We start from the raw sequence: 21,771 nt of genomic DNA on the forward strand, positions 1-21,771 counted from the left end.
TCCTCTGTTGCTATGATCACTTTCTTACTCATAGTCTCTCCTTTACCACACCTTTATTATGTATCTTCTCTGTCTGTCCAACCAACTGACCAACCTTTCAACCTACCGTACCTTATTAAAAACCTCTTCGGGTTACTTTGTGCAATTTCCGCCTGAAGACATACCCTAATCTAACAGCCTGTAGCTCAGGCCCAGAAGCAAGGATATGTACCATTTGAAAGAAAACACTCTGAAGGTTGTGTAAATGTGAATTGAATGTAGGAGAATATAACACCATAGATCTGGTAGAAGAAAATACAAGGAAATAAACATACGTTTTCTGTTTTTATTGTTGCTGCATCATCTTTCAACTGAAACAAGAACATCCAAACATACAGATAGGATGCTGGGGGTGGTTTGAATGGAGAACATAAGATGGCAACAGTATTTGAAAAAAGTTTCAGAAAGATATCTTCAGGAATGAGTGAGCTACTTGACATTGAGCATATAGTCACCCAGGTGTCCCACACAAGTTGCCCAAATGTGGCCGAATTGGTACAGTGATACATTTTGAAGTAAATTACTATATACAAAACACTCAAATGCCATTCTAACATACCACCCCCCCCCCCCCCCCCCCCCAAAAAAAAGGAACATTTGAAAATGTTTTAAATAACAAGGGTAACTATTTACGCACATTCAATGTATAATATTGTGAAGACCCTCAGTCCTCTACACAATATTGTTCTTCTGATGCCATGTCCAATAGCAGTCTCTTTCTGCTGTAAAGCAGAGGGTTACTGAACAGCTGGTGCAGGTGATGGGGCATTTCCTGTGACACAGAACACAATGACGTCTCCCTACTGTGCCCTTTTTGCCCTGAGGCACATTCATGTCTGCAGAGATGAATCTGGGCAGGTGAACACTACTAGTTGGAGCAGAGGGGACAGACGTAGAGGGGACAGAAGGTGCTACAATGGTCCTGCTGTAGCTAGCAAGCTCCTGGATGAGCAGCTCTCTGAAGGCTAGCTGTGAGATGGGGGGCTGTCCACAGCTCTTAGCCATTTCCTTCTGGAGGATGAAGGCATTCACCACAGCAATGTCAATGAAATGATAGAAAAATGTCTTGTACCATTTCATTGTCTTGTGGAGAACATTGTAGTATCCTATCAGCGCATATGATAGGCGCACACCTCCCATGCTCTTGTTGTAGTCCTTGATGGCTGCAGGAATGGGGACATTTTTGGTGGTCCATGCCCCAGTAGCATCCTTCACACGCCTGACGCCGTGATCTCCACTGAAGGACTTGTGGATAGTGGAGCACATCGCCACCTCTCTGGTGTCCATCCACTTCACAAAGAGCAGGCCATCTTCACGGATCCATCTCATGGTACCCCGCTCAGCCCGCTTAGGCATGTCATTCACCTTTGTTTTCGGGAAGCCCACTCTGTTGGTCCGAATGGTGCCACAGGCCCACACATCCCGCTTCCTCAGGTCTGTGAACAGGGTAGGGCTTGTGTAGAAGTTATCCACAAACAGTTTGTAGCCCTTCCCTAGCAGCTGAAAATCTAATAACTGCATAACGGAGTCATAGCTAAATCCCTTACCAGTCGCAAAACTGCTCTTCCCCTCATAAACAAAAAAATTGCACGTGTATGCACACGTAGAATCAGCCAAAACAAACAGTTTGTAACCCCATTTAGTTGGTTTGTTACGCATGTAGTGTTTTAGGCCAATTCTGGCTTTTGAAGCTACCATCCTCTCATCGATGGAAATGTTCTGGGCAGGCTGAAAATAGGTTTTGCAAGCCTCAACAATGCTGGTGTAGAGAGGTTTTATTTTGCACAGCCTATCAAACCTTGCTGTGCCTCTCATCTTCTCATTGTCCTCATCAACTTCTGGGTCACTGATATGAAGTGCCTGTGAGATTGTCAGAAACCTTTTGCATGATATGACAGTGGATGGGAAAGGCAGTTGATAGAGGGGAGCAGTTTTCCAGTAGTCTTTCAGGGTTTTTAGCTTCACAAGACCCATGTACATGACCATTGACATGAAACAAAAAAGATCTGACATGGAAATGGGCTTCCATCCCTCTTTCTTCCCTGCCTGCTTCTTAGCTCCGTACTTATTAGTGTTCGACACCAGGGAATTAACAACTGCCGAGGTGAAAAACAGCTGAAAAAGTTGCATGGGGCTGTACTTGGAGGTCATGTCCAGCTGAGGACCTGGTGGCCTCTTCGGTCTGAATACTGGAGGTGTAGGCAACACATCCTCCTCCAGCACAGAGTGCCAACGACCCTCCTCCTCTCTGATTGCAGGTTTAGCTCTTCCCCACCTCCACTTCTTTGTCACAGACTTCCCACCTGGCAGGGCGGGGGTAGGTGTGGAGCCGGAGACAGCAGGGGTCCGGCTAGATGATCCAGCTCCTGTCGGGGATGGGCACCTTGGCAGTGGGGGCTCCCAATCAGAATCGGAGGGACTGTGAAATAAAGACACAGAAACACAGATTATATTAGAGTAGGGAACGTAAATCACTCAGGTGAGGTTCTGTTCCGTTCCATGTTTAGATTTAGTTTAAAATACATAATATTTACAGACACACACCCAAAGGGAAAGCCATGTGGCACCTCAACAAACATTCCATGTTTAGATAAAATACATAATATTTACAGACACACACCCAAAGGGAAAGCCATGTGGCACCTCAACAAACATTCCATGTTTAGATAAAATACATAATATTTACAGACACACACCCAAAGGGAAAGCCATGTGGCACCTCAACAAACATTCCATGTTTAGATAAAATACATAATATTTACAGACACACACCCAAAGGGAAAGCCATGTGGCACCTCAACAAACATTCCATGTTTAGATAAAATACATAATATTTACAGACACACACCCAAAGGGAAAGCCATGTGGCACCTCAACAAACATTCCATTCCTGAATATATATACACACGTCAAATATTTCAAACAACGGCATGAGAATTACAATCCAATCAAGAATGGCATCCTCACCATACAGAAACATGTCCTCAGATTGACTGTCCAAACTTGACACACAATCCGATAGATCTTCTTGAACTTCTGTGTCACTTTCTCTTTAAATCTCGTCAATAATATCATGTAGATCTGTATACCTGGACTTTGCCTTTGCTTTCCCAGATTTACTCGTCATAATTCCTTCAATAAAATAATCTTGACTCATTACTGCTTCGCGCAAAGAAAATGGCTCCTTCTGGTGGAAATTCCAATGGCGAATGGCTGCGTTACGCTCGAATTTCATTCAAGAGCTGGTCTTCCCGGATATAAACAATAGATAATTCCATTTACCTCAGCCCATTGGCTGTCTACCAAGCGAGATTTCAAGAGGATCAGTGGTGATTATTTCTGCCCACAGTCATTCAAAGAAGCACTGGTGATATCATTGGCGCGCAATGAGGTCATTGTTTGCTGTGTTCAAATCAGTACGCCCATAAAAAGAATCATCAAGTATGGTTGTGTTACTAACAAACAGAGGATTTCAATGAAACCAACCATGACTAGATAAACGTCAATGCTGTGTGACAAATTGCATCGAATGTATCGTTGAAAGTTGAAGGATACAGAATTCATGACACAAGCCTTTTACAAAATGTGTCGTTTTAGGCTATAAAAATGGATTTAATCGAACAAAACCATTTATTGTGAAGATTGGACCTTTTGTATTGCCAAAAGAAGAAGATCTTCAAAGGTAAATGATTATTTGAGTGCCATTTCTGGCGCTAATGCTTGGTTGGAAAATGCTAGTAATACTTGTGTGTGGCGCGCTGTCGTCAGATTATCGTAAGATTGCTTTCGCCGAAAGCATTTAAAAAATCTGACACTGTGGTTGGATTAAGAGGAAGATTTGAGATGTTAGATACATGTATTTACAAGAACGTTTAATATTACGAATTATGCATTTAGTATCTTTGCGCTATGCTATTTCACCAGATGTTAGCCTATGCGGGACGCTAACCCCACATAGCCTAAAGAGGTTATTAACCTCTTAACATCTTCGATATAGGGGGCGCTCTTTTAATTTTTGGATGAAAAACGTTCCCGTTTTAAACAAGATATTTTGTCACGAAAAGATGCTTGACTATGCATATAATTGACAGCTTTGGAAAGAAAACACTCTGACGTTTCCAAAACTGCAAAGATATTGTCTGTGAGTACCACAGAACTGATGTTACAGAAAAAAACCAGATAAAAATACAATCAGGAAGTGCCGCATTTTTTGAAACCGCCTCATGGCAATGACTCCTTATATGGCTGTGGAGGAGCTAGGAGTCAGCTTACCTTTTCCACGTTTTCCCCAAGGTGTCTGCAGCATTGTGACGTATTTGTAGGCATATCATTGGAAGATTGACCCTAAGAGACAACATTTCCCAGGTGGTCGCTTGGTGTCCTCCGTTGCAATTATTGCGTAATCTCCAGCTGCAGTACTTTTCCGTTTGCTATTGAGGAGAAACCCAACTGCCACGAAGGATTTATCATCGAATAGATGTGAAAAACACCTTGAGGATGATTCTAAACAACGTTTGCCATGTTTCTGTCGATATTATGGAGTTAATTTGGAAAAAAGTTTGGCGTTGTAGTGAATGAATTTTTGTTTTTTTTTCTTAGCCAAACTCAAAGACACCAGCAATAGTGCTGAGGAAAGCGGATGCCCCACGCTCCTATGTGGTGGACACAGGCTCAGAAGGGCTAAGAAGGAACAAAACACACCTCAGAACTCTTCCAGATCTACCAGCCACACAGACTGAGGCCACAGAAAATGCACATAGAGGGTGAAGGAGAGAGAATGCTCACAGAGCCAAAAGCGCACCCAGAAAGGGATGTGAAGCCACCAGTGGCTGAAAGACTATTTTACGTGGAGAAAACATACTGCTGGGGAACATACCCAGCAAAAAGAGACTGTACCTAAGTTAATGTTCATACTGTGTGATTGAATGCTTTCATACGGGTTCAGGATGGGAATTAGCATGTTAGAGAATAATACTGGTTTCCAAATTGCATTTCAGTTATGCTTCAGTGGTTATGCATGTTGAGTTCTTGTTCATGGCAGAGGGGAAGATGTAGTAGGATGTCCCTTGGGGGTATCCGTACCTATGTAGGACATGCGAGGGTCAGGTTAATAAACAGGCTGGAGCTAGAACCTCGTTGTCGCGCGTCCTTATTTGAGATCATACTACAGTTTGACCTGTTTCTACAAACTTTTATTGTACTTTAAAAAAAACTTTTTGTCTGGAATTTGTACCTTGTGCATTCAGATAACTGGACTAAACGCGCGAACGAAAAGGGGGTTTTTGGTGATAAAGAGGGACATTATCGAACAAAACAAACATTTATTGTTTAACATGGAGACCTGGGAGTGCCACCAGATGATCAGAGGTAAGTGATTAATTTTAATCGCTATTTTTTGACTTTTGTGACACCTCTCCTTGGTTGGAAAATGGCTATATAGTTCTGTGGCTAGGGGCTGACCTAACAATTGTTTGGTGTGCTTTCGCCATAAAGCCTATTTGAAACAGGACAATATGGCTGGATTTACAACAAGTTTATCTTTAAAATGGTGTATAATACTTGTATGTTTGAGGAATTTTAATTATGGGATTTCTGTTGTTTTTAATCTGGCGCCCTGCAATTTCACTGGCTGTTGTCGAGGTGGGACGCACTTGTACCAGAGAGGTTAACAAGACATTTGTGGAGTGGTTGAAAAACAAGTTTTAAGGACTCCAAACTAAGTGTATGTAAACTTTGACTGTGTGTGTGTGTGTGTGTGTGTGTGTGTGTGTGTGTGTGTGTGTGTGTGTGTGTGTGTGTGTGTGTGTGTGTGTGTGTGTGTGTGTGTGTGTGTGTGTGTATATATATATATATATAAACAAATATGCAACCATTTAAACAACTGCATTAGCATGAGAAGTAAAAACTTGTTTTACTTACTGATCAAAAAGTGGATCTTCTCCTTCCAAAAACATTTCTTCCGCGCTGGAATCAAAACTCTGGTCGCTCACAGAGTCCTCATCCATTCCTTCTGTGTCACTCTCCTGGTCAATTTCTGCAATAATATCATCAAAATAATTATACTTGGACTGAGATTTAGCTTTCCCACTCTTAGTAACCATGTTTAACTTTTTCAGACTTGAGAAGTCTGTAGAAGAGAACGAACTGCTGTGAAACGTAAACTACCGTGCATCTGGTTTCCTTTCACCAGAGAATGAACTCTGTTGTGCACAGCTCTAGCATGATGGCTGTTTGTCCTACAAACGGCGTTCACATACTGCTGGAAATCCCAGATCATTGGCTATCTAGCTAGGTTTCAAAACGATAGGTGGTCATTGGTCCAAGAACCTTCATGGGCTAATTCAGGTCTTGTATAGCCAATACGTAATGTAGAATTATGAAACATGTTTGGTTGCCTTCTAGAGTGTCTGAGGATTGCACAGAAACCGAACTTGACCGTGTTAAGCTACGTTTGATTGCTAACAAAATTTGATTTCATAAAATTGTTTTGTTGCAAGTTGAAAGAGTCGTAATTCATGCAGAATGCTGTTTACAACACGGATCGTGTTAGGATATGTCCTTTTGTCAGTTAAAACAACATTACATTTATCATACGGTGTAGACATTGCTAATGGTGTAGCGGAAAATGGCTGATTATCTACATAGAGGGCCATTATTATCTACAGAGGCCCATTATTATCTACAGAGGCCCATTATTATCTACAGAGGCCCATTATTATCTACAGAGGCCCATTATTATCTACAGAGAGGCCCATTATTATCTAGAGGCCCATTATTATCTACAGAGAGGCCCATTATTATCTACACAGAGGCCCATTATTATCTACAGAGGCCCATTATCAGCAACCATCAGTCCTGTGTTCCAATGGCACGTTGTGTTAGCTAATCCAAGTTTATCATTTTAAAATGCGAATCGAACATTAGAAAACGCTTTTGCAATTATATTTGCACAGCTGAAAACTGTTGTTCTGATTAAAGAAGCAATAAAACTGGCCTCCTTTAGACTAGTTGAGTATCTGGAGCATCAGCATTTGTGGCTTTGATTGTCGATGTTATTTTAAAATGGACCAAAAAAAAAAAAAACTTTCAAAAACAAGGACATTTCTAAGTGACCCCAAACTTTTCAACGGTAGTGTATATATAGAAATACATGTTTAACATTTGCACCAATTGATTGGTGAAAAGAACAGGTGGCTAAGTCAAACAAGATTTGTATTAGTCGGGGACAGCCCCACTGGTAAAAGATACTAGTCCATCTTCATGTCAACTAACAGAACTCTGCTGGTTGTCCTGGTAACAGATACCAGTGGGAAGATCTATTATATTTGTTCAAACTAAACTACAGCACTTACTTTGATGAGTCAAATCTGATCCTTTCTTCTCTTCTCCTCCTCTCACAGTTCCACTCAGCCCCATTGTTTTCCTGCAGTCCACCAGCAGCACAGACAACCTCTTCCTACCCAGCAGTAAGGTGCTACCGGAAGAGGTACGAAACGGGGACTCCGGGAGGGAGGAGGGGCTAGCGTTGTCCTGGTAACCATAAAGAGGGGACACAGACGCATATCATTATGGATGCTAATGTCACTGTTGAAAAAGTGCTTTACAGAAGCCCAGACCAGACCCTGAGAGCAAGCTGTATGTTAGACCAAACCAGGCTGTACCATCTGGTGTTCTGATCTGGAGAGACTCTTCTCTGCTTCATCAGCATCAGGATGTTGTTGAGGCTCCCCAGAGGATCCACGATAGTCATGTCTGTCTCCTGTGTGAATGAGAACATCAAAAATATGGTAAACTTATCAACATCTATTGCAATCACAGAGTCTTACAGGAGGAATGAATACATATCTAAAAGGGGACTAAATTAGACACTTTAATTGTGGTTTTTTTATATTGTTTGTGATCAGTGGTGTAAAGTACTTAAGTAAAAAATACTTATAAGTACTATTTAAGTAGCTTTCCGGGGAATCTGTACTTTACTATTTTTGACTAATTGTAATTTTACTTCACTACATACATAAAGAAAATGTACTTTTTACTCCATACATTTCCCTGACACCCAAAAGTACTCATTACATTTCAAAGGCTTAGCAGGACAGGAAAATGGTCCAATTCACTCACTAATCAAGAGAACATCCCTGGTAATCATTACTGCCTCTGATCTGGTGGACTCACTAAACACACGTTTCAATTGTAGATTGTCAGAGAGTTGGAGTGTGTCCCTGGCTATCCGTCAATAAAATAAACAAGAATATGGCACCATCTGGTTTGCTTAATATAAGGAATTTGAAATTATTTATATACTTTTGATACTTCAGTATATTTTAACTTTTACTCAAGTAGTATTTTACTGGGTGACTCACTTTTACTTGCGTACTTTTCCCACCACTGTGATGCAAATGTAAAAGGGCCGTTCCACAAAATGGGTGCATTTTGCGTCCACTTGATATTTTAAGTAAAAATGCAGTGTATATTATATTTTAAAACCCGGCTATACTAGAATAAGTGCACTTTAATATAGACCACATAGAGAATTCAATAAATCCATCTTTGAAGTTCCAAAAATATATGTACCAATGGCAGATTGCCCCTTAATAAACAATTCCTACAGTACTGAACAACATATTCAAGTGTAGAACTTCAGTATAATGCCCCTTTAAAAACAACTGCATAGTTTGTGCCCGTTTTTAAGACAGTACTCACTGGTGGTAATCGGATCTTCAGTCTCATTTTTCACTCCCAAAACGTCTTCCTCTTTTATTGAGATATCCTCCTCTTTTACTCCAAAAGGGTCTTCCTCCTCTTTCAATTTTACGGCATCTTCCTCCTTTTTGATTCTGAAAGCTTCTACCTCTTTTTCCACTTTGACAACCTCGTTCCCATATTCCTCTTTCACTGTAATATCATCCTCTTGTTTCAATGTGATCGCCTCCTTATTCATTCTTCAAGCTTCTTTGCCTCCTTTCACCAGTTTCTTTCTCCGTCTAGATTAGTGAGTTTATGCTCCGGGAGATTAGCCTAGTGCAGTATCAATGTAACACATTTGCTAATTTAACAAGCAAATTACGTTTAAATGAACCAGTAGATATGTAAACAGAATTATGTTGAAAACACTAAAAGTAATATACACAAGATTGGTCTAAAGAGCTCCAATGTTTCGGTTTTAGGTTTGCTAGCAAAGCACAGCGTGGTTAAAACAGAAGCCTTTTGTCGCGATTGAAGAAGCCTCCTGTCCCGTCCACTAGATTATACGTCACGTAAGAAGCAAAACCCTAAAAATTCATATCGCCATCTGCTGACTGGAGTGGGTAACGCAAATTGGAAAATATGAATTACAATGTTCAGTCTGGCAAGCAATGTCATAAGACGTAATTTAAAAATAACCAGATGTTATGTTCTTACTTCTTACAGCCAATATTTTCCTCCAGGATTGGCCTGCCTATTAGGCAGGATTAGGTATGTATATAGACTATTTTTTCTACTGTGTTATTGACTTGTTAATTGTTTACTCCATGTGTAACTCTGTGTTGTCTGTTCACACTGCTATGCTTCATCTTGGCCAGGTCGCAGTTGTAAATGAGAACTTGTTCTCAACTAGCCTACCTGGTTAAATAAAGGTGAAAAAAATTAATTTAAAAAAGGTGACAGATAGAATAGGGTGGCATACTCTGAGCTAAATTGACCAAGGCTCATCGCAAACAACACATAACACTTCCTATGGTGGCATATGGGCTATTTAGGCAAGTGTTGGTGTCTCCTATCTCCACAGAGGAACTCTAGATCTCTGTCAGAGTGACCATCAGGTTCTTGGTAACCTCCCAGACCAAGGCCCTTCTCCCCTGATTGCGCAGTTTGGCCAGGCGGCCAGCTCTAGGAAGAGCCTTGGTGGTTACAAACGTTTCCTTTTAAGAACGATGGTAGCCACTGTGTTCTTTGGGAACTTCAATGCGGCATATTTTTTGTTGTCTCCCTTCCCCATATCTGTGCCGGCACTCTACGGACAATTCCTTCCACTTTATGGCTTGGTTTTTGCTCTGACTTGCGCTGTAAACTGTGGGACCTTATATAGACAGATGTGTGCCTTTCCAAATCATGTCCAATCAATTGAATTTACCACAGGTGGACTGCAATGAAGTTCTAGAAACATCTCAAGGATGATCAATGGAAACAAGATGCACCTGAGCTCAATTTCAATTCTCATAGCAAAGGGTCTGAATACTTATGTAAATCAGTTATTTCTGTTTAAAAATACATATACATTTGTAATACTTTCTAAAGGCACTGTATGTATAAACATATATTTTCCTTTGTGTTCCACTAACCCTATCACCCCTTCCCCAATTGGAGGAAACTAATGAACAACAACTTTCAGGCTTCTATGTCCAGCTTATACATACTATGTACATTTTACAGACAATGTGTTATACAATAGTTATATTTAGTTTGTTTTTAATCCTATCCTTCAGTTACCCTAAACCTCTCCCATCTATCTCTGAAGACCATCCAGTCCTATCCTTCAGTTACCCTAAACCTCTCCCATCTATCTCTGAAGACCATCCAGTCCTATCCTTCAGTTACCCTAAACCTCTCCCATCTATCTCTGAAGACCAGCCAGTCCTATCCTTCAGTTACCCTAAACCTCTCCCATCTATCTCTGAAGACCATCCAGTCCTATCCTTCAGTTACCCTAAACCTCTCCCATCTATCTCTGAAGACCATCCAGTCCTATCCTTCAGTTACCCTAAACCTCTCCCATCTATCTCTGAAGACCATCCAGTCCTATCCTTCAGTTACCCTAAACCTCTCCCATCTATCTCTGAAGACCATCCAGTCCTATCCTTCAGTTACCCTAAACCTCTCCCATCTCTCTCTGAAGACCATCCAGTCCTATCCTTCAGTTACCCTAAACCTCTCCCATCTATCTCTGAAGACCATCCAGTCCTATCCTTCAGTTACCCTAAACCTCTCCCATCTATCTCTGAAGACCATCCAGTCCTATCCTTCAGTTACCCTAAACCTCTCCCATCTATCTCTGTAGACCATCCAGTCCTATCCTTCAGTTACCCTAAACCTCTCCCATCTATCTCTGAAGACCATCCAGTCCTATCCTTCAGTTACCCTAAACCTCTCCCATCTATCTCTGAAGACCATCCAGTCCTATCCTTCAGTTACCCTAAACCTCTCCCATCTCTCTCTGAAGACCATCCAGTCCTATCCTTCAGTTACCCTAAACCTCTCCCATCTCTCTCTGAAGAGCATCCAGTCCTATCCTTCAGTTACCCTAAACCTCTCCCATCTCTCTCTGAAGACCATCCAGTCCTATCCTTCAGTTACCCTAAACCTCTCCCATCTATCTCTGAAGACCATCCAGTCCTATCCTTCAGTTACCCTAAACCTCTCCCATCTATCTCTGAAGACCATCCAGTCCTATCCTTCAGTTACCCTAAACCTCTCCCATCTATCTCTGAAGACCATCCAGTCCTATCCTTCAGTTACCCTAAACCTCTCCCATCTATCTCTGAAGACCATCCAGTCCTATCCTTCAGTTACCCTAAACCTCTCCCATCTATCTCTGAAGACCATCCAGTCCTATCCTTCAGTTACCCTAAACCTCTCCCATCTATCTCTGAAGACCATCCAGTCCTATCCTTCAGTTACCCTAAACCTCTCCCGTCTATCTCTGAAGACCATCCAGTCCTATCCTTCAGTTACCCTAAACCTCTCCCATCTATCTCTGAAGACCATCCAGTCCTATCCTTCAGTTACCCTAAACCTCTCCCATCTATCTCTGAAGACCATCCAGTCCTATCCTTCAGTTACCCTAAACCTCTCCCATCTATCTCTGAAGACCATCCAGTCCTATCCTTCAGTTACCCTAAACCTCTCCCATCTATCTCTGAAGACCATCCAGTCCTATCCTTCAGTTACCCTAAACCTCTCCCATCTATCTCTGAAGACCATCCAGTCCTATCCTTCAGTTACCCTAAACCTCTCCCATCTATCTCTGAAGACCATCCAGTCCTATCCTTCAGTTACCCTAAACCTCTCCCGTCTATCTCTGAAGACCATCCAGTCCTATCCTTCAGTTACCCTAAACCTCTCCCATCTATCTCTGAAGACCATCCAGTCCTATCCTTCAGTTACCCTAAACCTCTCCCATCTATCTCTGAAGACCATCCAGTCCTATCCTTCAGTTACCCTAAACCTCTCCCATCTATCTCTGAAGACCATCCAGTCCTATCCTTCAGTTACCCTAAACCTCTCCCATCTATCTCTGAAGACCATCCAGTCCTATCCTTCAGTTACCCTAAACCTCTCCCATCTATCTCTGAAGACCATCCAGTCCTATCCTTCAGTTACCCTAAACCTCTCCCATCTATCTCTGAAGACCATCCAGTCCTATCCTTCAGTTACCCTAAACCTCTCCCATCTATCTCTGAAGACCACCCCGTTTGATTTCTATTTGCCATATATTTTTAACTGTGCTGTTTCACAAAAGTTCTTGACCTTTATATTCTCATAGTTGCTGCAGATAGTAAATTAAAAAATAAACATGTTTGCTAAAAGTATTATTATATTATTGATCAATTGACTATGATTTTTCAAATCACCCAGTAGTGCTGTCTGCAGAGTTAGCTCCAGGTAAATGTTGCCATTCCTTCACCTGCGACCAAAAACAAGCTACATATGGACAGTACCAAAACAAATTATCTAAAATGATCAAATGATTCTGTCTCTTTGTAGCTAAATCTGCAGGTTCATAATTTTCTTTAACCAATTTTGGTCTTTAATTATTATTCATTTTTTTCACCTTTATTTACCAAGGTATGGAAGTTGAGAACAAGTTCTCATTTACAATTGCGACCTGTCCAAGATAAAGCAAAGCAGTTCCACACATACAACAACACAGAGTTACACATGGAGTAAAACAAACATACAGTCAATAATACAGGAGAAGAATAAGTCTATATACAATGTGAGCAAATGAGGTGAGATAAGGGAGGTAAAGGCAAAAAAAAGGCCATGGTGGCGAAGTAAATACAATATAGCAAGTAAACCATTGGAATGGTAGATTTGCAATGGAAGAATGTGCAAAGTATAAATAGAAATAATGGGGGTTTTATTATTATTATTATTTTTATCAATTAGTAACCAGAATGTTCTGTCTTTTCTGGTGGATTAAACTGAAATTGCAACCAACTTCCTATGGCTTTCATTGTGCATCTGTAAAACTGTGTGAGGGTTTTAGGTGACAAGCCTGATGTTGAAGAGGCTCTGTTGCACCTTCTTCACCACAGTGTGTTCTTGGGGTCATTTCATTGTGCATCTGTAAAACTGTGTGAGGGTTTTAGGTGCCTCCTGATGTTGAAGAGGCTCTGTTGCACCTTCTTCACCACAGTGTGTTCTTGGGGTCCTTTAATGCTGCAGAAGTGTTTTGGTACCCTTCCCAAGATTTGTGCCTCAACGTAATCCTGTCTTGAAGCTCTACGGACAATTCCTTCTACCTCATGGCTTGGTTTTTGCTCTGACAGTCTCATAGCAAGGGGTCTGAATAATTACTGTTATTTAAATAAGGTATTTCTGTTTTTTACTGTTTACTGTTTTTCACTGTACGTGCAGATGCACTCACACCTGCCTGCTGCCATTCCTGAGCAAGGTCTGTACTGGTGGTGCCCCGATCCCGCAGCTGAATCAACTTTAGGAGACGGTCCTGGCGCTTGCTGGACTTTCTTGGGTGCCCTGAAGCCTTCTTCACAACAATTGAACTCTCCTTGAAGTTCTTGATGATCCGATAAATGGTTGTGTCACGACGCTGGCCTGGGGGTAGGTTTATGACAGTCATAAATAACCTCCCCCCTTTTCCTCTCTCTACCCTACTGATGTGACATTTGAAAATCCCTTGGTTAACATAGAGATTCTGGGAACATCAGAAGGTGGGGCGAAATGAACCATATTTTGGTAATCCGACCAGTTGAACATATGCGGTGGTACTTAATGAATATGATGTCAGTTCGGTTGTTATCTGAGACATTCTCATCAATGATAGGATGACATAAAATATATAAAAAAGTGAATATAAAATTATTGGTGAAAAGATTAAATGTAATTTTAGCTTCCAAATGAGAGATTTGGGTTTTCATAAGGTTAGGGATCTGCTCAATCAGTGGCCCGCCCCTATGAAGAGACATGGGTTATAAAACTATGCAAACACACCCTTCTCCCTCCACTATATAAAGCCTTGACGAAAATGTAACCTCCTGTTCCAGAGACATTAGGATGACGATCCGATGTCAGAATGGTTCAGATAATAACTACAGAACGAAGCCAACCTCAGCGTGAGCTTTGGTTGCGAATGGTATGAACTTTGAACTCTCATTCACTACAGAAGTGATACCTCCTAGCCGTTGAGTTAGCAACAGCAGCTGCAAATGTGGGCTAGGAAAGAACAGACAGAGTATCCCGTCTACCACACAACGACGTTACTACAACGTTTCCTGTTCACCACCAGAGACACTCTTCAAAGGACAAAGGACTCTGTTGGGCAACACGGCTTTCCATCTACCAGCAACCTACTGAAGCGCAGCTCAGAGTAAATATTTATTTCCTTTTCCAAATGGGTGATAATTTAGAATGCATAAGATATCCTGTCTAGGACATACATCCCGCTAGGGGAACGGTTGGCCGGAAATTGCCTGATATGTCATTATTAAAAGTAGGGGGGTAGCCTTAACAGGATATTGTATTTACAATAGCACAGCTTCTCCCTTTGTTCCTCAGTCTTCCCGCTCTTCCATTCATTTTCACCCATTTTCTTTTGTGTAACCAGCTGTCATATCTGCTTTGTCCGCTAGGGACGTTTTCCTTTATGACATCATTTGTAATCAAGGTATGATTAATTATGTGTATATGTAATTCTGTGTGATTAGTTAGGTATTTAGTAAATAAATAAATAAACCCAATTTTGTATTGTTGATTCAACTTGTTCACCAGGGTTCGTGAAGATAACCAAGAATTTACAACTTTCAGATGAGACTGAAATAAGGTGACGGTTAATATTGACTGCTATTGATGTTAAATGTTACTAGGTCTTTAAGAGTTTATTCGAAAGCTAACTGCTCTATAAATGTTATTTTGTGGTGCCCCGACTCTCTAGTTAATTACATTTACATGATTAGCTCAATCAGGTAATGCTATTACAGAGAAATGATGTTATAGAATAGCACTTAATCCGGCATAGCCAAAGACACAACAGTTGATTTAGTTGCAATATCCTTGCCTGTGAAGCCCTTTTTGTGCAAAGTAATGATGACGGCACGTGTTTCCTTGCAGGTAACCATGTTTGACAGAGGAAGAACAATGATTCCAAGCACCACCCTCCTTTTGAAGCTTCCAGTCTGTTATTCGAACTCAATCAGCATTACAGAGTGATCTCCAGCCTTGTCCTCGTCAACACTCACACCTGTGTTAACGAGAGAATCACTGACATGATGTCAGCTGGTCCTTTTGTGGCAGGGCTGAAATGCAGTGGAAATGTTTTTTGGGGATTCAGTTCATTTGCATGGCAAAGAGGGACTTTGCAATTATTTGCAATTCATCTGATCACTCTTCATAACATTCTGGAGTATATGCAAATAGCCATCATACAAACTGAGGCAGCAGACTTTGTGAAAATGTATATTTGTGTCATTCTCCAAACTTTTGGCCACAACTGTACAGTGTTGGTAGGCTACCTACATGATGAGATTATTATGGATAAGAGAGATATTATTTTATTTGTCAAATGACAACCAAGCATCGATCATCATGTCACCAGAATAAGACCATCAAAATGTATTGGAAAGGAGCATCAAGCTCATCACATGCAGTTTCACCACCCTGTGAAGTTCATAACTTATTTCATCTGTAGCCTAATAAACTGCATGGTTTCCCAAGTCATAGTGGGAGGACCAATCAACATTTCATCACATGACTCCACGTTAACTTTGATATGATGGTTATTATATAAATACTTGCGCATAAAGGAGTTTCCACTGCCATTTATCACTTATTCATTTTTACTGACACAAAAAGACCCCACCATGTAAAACAAACCAACAAATTGTCTGTCTTCATTTATAAAATTGTAAAAGCATATCCTGTTTCCATCAGCCCGGTCATTACTTTGGAAATGGTTGGATCAATATCCACCTTCATGATATGGATGAAGCCTGATTTGTAATGTCTGAGTAGTTCTATCTGATGTCATAATAAACTCCTCTGATAATCAAGTGATATTTGGAATGTCTGGGTAGTTCTATATGATGTCATAATACACTCCTCTGATAATCAAGTGATATTTGGAATGTCTGGGTAGTTCTATATGATGTCATAATAAACTCCTCTGATAATCAAGTGATATTTGGAATGTCTGGGTAGTTCTATCTGATGTCATAATACTCCCGTCTGATAATGATACATTTGGTCCATTGTTTCCATGTCAGTTGGTTTCCCACTCTGATCATTTATATCTGACAGAGGGGCTTGAAATAAATAGTTTGGTCACATTTGACAGATTGTGGCTCGGTATGTTGATGTAAACTATTTATTGATAATGTATTTTCCTATTCAGATTATACATCTGCATAGACTCAAACAGTATTTTAAAGTTGATTAAAAATATATATATATAAATTGTACACTTCTATTTTCACAATTTGAATTATTATTAATCAAAAACTCCTATAGCAACAATACACTGCAGCTTTGACATCAAGAAGAGAACGGGCTGATGGGTGGTGGTGCTACTCTATAGGTAAGGCTGTCCAATATCAATGTTCAATACACACAATAGGTTGATCAGTAGCCAGTTAGCTAGCTGCTACAGTCCAATAAGAATGTTCAATACACACAATAGGTTGATCAGTAGCCAGTTAGCTAGCTGCTACAGTCCAATACGAATGTTCAATACACATAGTAGGACTGTTGACCAATATGAATGTTCATAATGAGGGAGAAATAAAGGTGGGCTCTCCTGTCAACATGGGACTCCTGCTGCAGGTAGCCTAGCGGTTAATGGTGGTGGGCCAGTAACTGAAAGATCCCTGGTTTGAATCCCAGAGACGACTAGGTGAAAAATCTGTCAATGTGCCCTTGAGGGCAGCAGGAGCCTCATGTTTCTCCCATTCTTCTCTGCAGATCCTCTATAGCTCTGTCAGGTTGGATGGGGAGCGTCGCTACAAAGCTATTTTCAGGTCTCTCCAGAGATGTTAGATCGGGTTCAAATCCGGGCTCCCAAATCTCCCAAAGCCACTTCTGCGTTGTCTTGGCTGTGTACTTAGGATCGTTGTCCTATTGGAAGGTGAACCTTTGCCCCAGTCTGAGGTCCTGAGTGCTCTGGAGCAAGTTTTCAAAATGGTCTCTCTGTAATTTGCTCCATTCATCTTTCCCTCGATCCTTACTAGTCTCCCAGTCCCTGCCGCTGAAAAATATCCCCACGCCATGATGCTGCCACCACCACACTTCACTGTAGGGATGTTGCCAGGTTTCCTCCAGACCTGATGCTTGGCATTCAGGCCAAAGAGTCAATCTTGGTTTCATCAGATCAGAGAATCTTGTTTCTCATGGTCTGAGAGTCCTTTAGGTGCCTTTTGGCAAACTCCAAGCAGGCTTTCATGTGCCTTTTACTGAGAAGTGGCTTCTGTCTGGCCACTCTACCAAAAAAGCCAAATTGGTGGAGTGCTGCAGAGATGGTTGTCATTCTGGAAGGTTCACCCATCTCCACAGAGGAACTCTTGAGCTCTGTCAGAGTGACCATCAGGTTCTCGGTAACCTCCCTGACCAAGGCCCTTCTCCCCAAATTGTGCAGTTTGGCCGGGCAGTGGTCTTGGTGGTTCCAAACTTCCAAACTTTCCATTTAAGAAAGATGGCGGCCACTGTGTTCTTTAGGACCTTCAATGCTGCAGAAATGCTTTGGTGCACTTCCCCAGATCAGTGACACAATGCCTCGAAAGGATTATATCACATCAAATAAAGGCTACTTAAAGTTCATGAGAGAACACGCATATGCTCGTACACTTGTCTCATGTTTACAAAAATAGAATTGTGCTTTTGGTCACCTCTTATGGCTGCATCCCTTTGTTCTCAATTTCCACCTGAAGACATACCCTAATCTAACTGCCTGTAGCTCAGCCCCAGAGGCAAGGATATGCATATTCTTGGTATCATTTGAATGGAAACATTCTGAAGTTTGTGGAAATGTTAATTGAATGTAGGAGAATATAACACAGTAGATCTGGTGGAAGAAAAGAGAAAGAAAGAGCATACGTTTTCTGTTTTTATTGTTGTATCATCATCATCTTTCATATGTACTGGAATAGCCACACAGTCAGATAGGATGCTGGAGATCATTTAGATGGAGAACACAAGAGGGCAACTGTGGTTGTGCAAAGTTTCAGACTGAAAACTTCAGGAATGGGTGAGCTACATGACATTTAGCATGAAGTCACCCAGGTGTCCCACACAAGTTGCCCAAATGTACCCAAGTGGCCGAATTGGTGAAATGACCTATAACTATATACAACAGTGCAAATAACTATATACAACTTATCCAAAATCTATTCTAACACACAAAAAAATTTATATATATATATATTCTTTTAAATATTAGAACATAATATTTTTCTGCCTGTGCCATGTCCCATAGCAGTCTCTTTCTGCTATAAAGCAGAGGCAAACTGAACAACTGGTGCAGATGATGGGGGACTTCATGTCACAAAGAACACAACGACGCCTCCATGCTCCGCTCCTTTGGCTCTGAGGTACAGTCACGCCTGCAGTAATGAACTGTGGTATATGAACACCACTAGAGGCAGGAGTAGAGGCGGCAGAGGTAGAGGCGGCAGAGGTGGCAGAATGTGATGCAGTGGACTTGCTGTAGCTAGCAAGCTCCTGGATGAGCAGCTCCCTGAATACCAGCTGTGAGATGGGGGGCTGTCCACAGCTCTTGGCCATTTCCTTCTGGAGGATGAAGGAATTCACCACAGCAATGTCAATGAAATGGTAAAACAATGTCTTGTACCATTTCTTTGTCTTATGTAGAACATTGTAGTACCCTATAAGCGCGTCTGACAAGTCTACACCCCCCATGCTCTGGTTGTAGTCCTTGATGGCTGCAGGAATGGGGACATTTTTGGTGGCCCATGCCCCAGTAGCGTCCTTCACACGCTTGATGACGTGATCGCCACTGAAGGACTTGTGGATAGTGGAGCACATCACCACCTCTCTGGTGTCCATCCACTTCACAAACAGCAGGCCATCTTCACGAATCCATCGCATGGTCCTCCGCTCAGCCCGCTTAGGCATGTCATTTACCTTGATCTTTGGAAAGTCCACTCTGTTGGTCCGAATGGTGCCACAAGCCCACACCCCCAGCTTCCTCAGGTCTGCAAACAGGGTAGGGCTTGTGTAGAAGTTGTCCACAAAGAGTTTGTAGCCCTTCCCCAGCAGTTGAAAATCCAATAACTCCATTACAGAGTCATAACTCAGTCCTTTACCAGTCGCACACGTGTTCTTCCCCTCATAGACCAAAAAATTGCATGTGTATGCACACACAGAATCAGCCAAAACAAACAGCTTGTAACCCCATTTAGTTGGTTTGTTACGCATGTATTGTTTTAGGCCAATTCTGGCCTTTGAGGCTACCATCCTCTCATCTATGGACAAGTTCTGGGCGGGCTGAAAATGTGCCTTGCAGGCTTCAACCATGCTGGGGTAGAGAGGTTTGACTTGGCAGAGCCTGTCAAACCTTGCGGTGCCTTTCCTCCTGTCATTCTCCTCATCAACATCTGGGTCACTGATGTGAAGCGCCCGTGAGATATTTAAAAACCTTGTAGAGGACATGACAGTGGGGGGGAAAGGCAGCTGATAGAGTGTGGCTGTTTTCCAGTAATCCTTTAGGGTTTTTAACTTCACCAGCCCCATGTAAATTACCAGTGAAATGTAGCAAAAAAGATCTGACCTGGAAATGGACATCCATGTCTCTTTCTTGCCTTCCTGCTTCTTAGCTCCGTACTTATTAGTGTTCAACACCAGGGAATCAACAACTGCCGAGGTGAAAAACAACTGAAAAAGTTGCATGGGGCTGTACTTGGAGTTCATGTCCAGCTGAGGACCCGGTGGCCTCTTTGGTCTGAAAATTGGAGGTGGTGGGGCCACATGCCAACGACCCTCCTCCGCACTGCCAGCAGGTTCCACACTTCCCTTCCTCCGCTTCTTTGTCACCGGCTTCACACCTCTTGATGGCCGGGCGGGGGTAGGTGTGGTGCCGGAGACAGCAGGGGTCCGGCTGGATGGACCAGCTTCAGTGGGGGATTTGCACCTTGGCAGTATGGGCTCCCAATCAGAATCGCTGGGACTGTGAAATAAAGACAAAACAGACACAGATTATATATAGAGTAAGTAAACATCCACTAAGGTGAGGTGCTGTATTTTATCTAAACATGGAATGGACATGTAAAAATATATGTAATATATACAGACACACAGATACACCCACAATGTAGAGCAATGTTTACTTTATACACATGTGTACTTTATATTTCATGTCCTCGTCATATTTTTATATATGGCAAAAAATATATATATATATCTCAAACAACTCAAATGAATAATATTTTATATTATTCATTTCAAACAACGTTACTCACCAATCCAACACAGAATCTTCTCCATTTAGAGTGAAAAGAATAGTCACTGTCTGGTCTGACTCATCTTGTAGTAATTCACTCTCACTATCTCTATCAATATCGTCAATGATATCGTGTAGATCTGTATACTTTGTCTTTGCCTTCGATTTTAAAGATTTACTTGCCATAAGTATTCTCTGAAAATGCTCTCAAAACAGAAATGCTGCACGTAACCAGCGTGGCTGCCTCGTAGAGTTTTCAATGGCGAATGGTTGTCTATACGCTTGAGTTTCCCACAAACGATAGTCTTCCTGGATAGAACCATCACATGTTGTCGTTTACCTGAGCTCCTTGGCTATCTACCCAGCTAGATTTCAAGACGATCAGTGGTCATTGGTCCGAAATACAGTCATTGTTTGCCGTGTTCAAATCAGTTCCTTTCGGTCAATATGTCCCGGAAAAGAACCATGAAGTGTGGTTGTTTTACTAACAAACAGAGGAATGCAGTGAAACCAAACATGACTCAATAAACGTCCGTTTAGATTGAGTAATTCAAATGTAATTGTCCTTCCAAAGTTGGAATTGTCCGTGTCCTTCCAAAGTTGAAGGACACGGAATTTACGACAAGCCGTTTACAAAATGTTTCCTGTTAGGCTATAAAAATTGATTATATTGAACAAAACGACACTATTGTTTTGTCGTGACCTTTAGTGTTGCCAAAAGAAGATCTTCAAAAGGTAATTGTTGAATTTTATTGCTATTTCTGATCGATAATCGCATTTGCAGTAAAGCTTTTTGAATTCTGACATGGTGGCTAGATTAACCAGAGGTTTAGCTTTCATTTGGTGTATTGCACTTCTGATTTAATTTATAATAATGACATTTCGGGCAATTTTTGATTAAACGTTTCCCTAGAGGAACGCCTGTCCTAGACAGGTTTTTAAACTGTCTGCTACTCAGGTCCATAAGCTAGGGTATGCATATAATTAGTAGATTTGGGTAGAAAACTAAAGTTTCCAAAACTGTTAAAATAATGTCTGTGAGTATAACAGAACGGATATGGCAGGTGAAA

The 21,771-nt window shown here is 41.5% G+C and overlaps 1 protein-coding gene across 1 annotated transcript; it reads right to left on the reverse strand.

Annotated features, from left to right (window-relative positions):
* Positions 1-311: 311 nt before the first annotated feature.
* Positions 312-7,435, reverse strand: LOC116363545 (piggyBac transposable element-derived protein 4-like). Its single transcript, XM_031817111.1, has 3 exons — positions 7,392-7,435; positions 5,959-6,073; positions 312-2,458 (listed from the first exon to the last, which is right to left on the reverse strand). The coding sequence occupies exons 2-3, from the start codon at positions 6,042-6,044 to the stop codon at positions 712-714; spliced, it is 1,833 nt and encodes a 610-aa protein (XP_031672971.1). The 5' UTR covers positions 6,045-6,073; positions 7,392-7,435; the 3' UTR covers positions 312-711.
* Between the last annotated feature and the right edge of the window lie 14,336 nt (positions 7,436-21,771).

The sequence above is a fragment of the Oncorhynchus kisutch genome, unplaced genomic scaffold, assembly GCF_002021735.2.
Source record: "Oncorhynchus kisutch isolate 150728-3 unplaced genomic scaffold, Okis_V2 scaffold934, whole genome shotgun sequence".
Classification (NCBI taxonomy): Eukaryota; Metazoa; Chordata; class Actinopteri; order Salmoniformes; family Salmonidae; genus Oncorhynchus; species Oncorhynchus kisutch.

Coding starts and splice junctions, on each gene's coding strand:
- LOC116363545 (XM_031817111.1), bottom strand. CDS start 6,044: ATGGATGAGGACTCTGTGAGCGACCAGAGTTTTGATTCCAGCGCGGAA. Junction 2,459..5,958: donor GAAGATCCACTTTTTGATCA/GTAAGTAAAACA, acceptor TTTATTTCACAG/TCCCTCCGATTCTGATTGGG.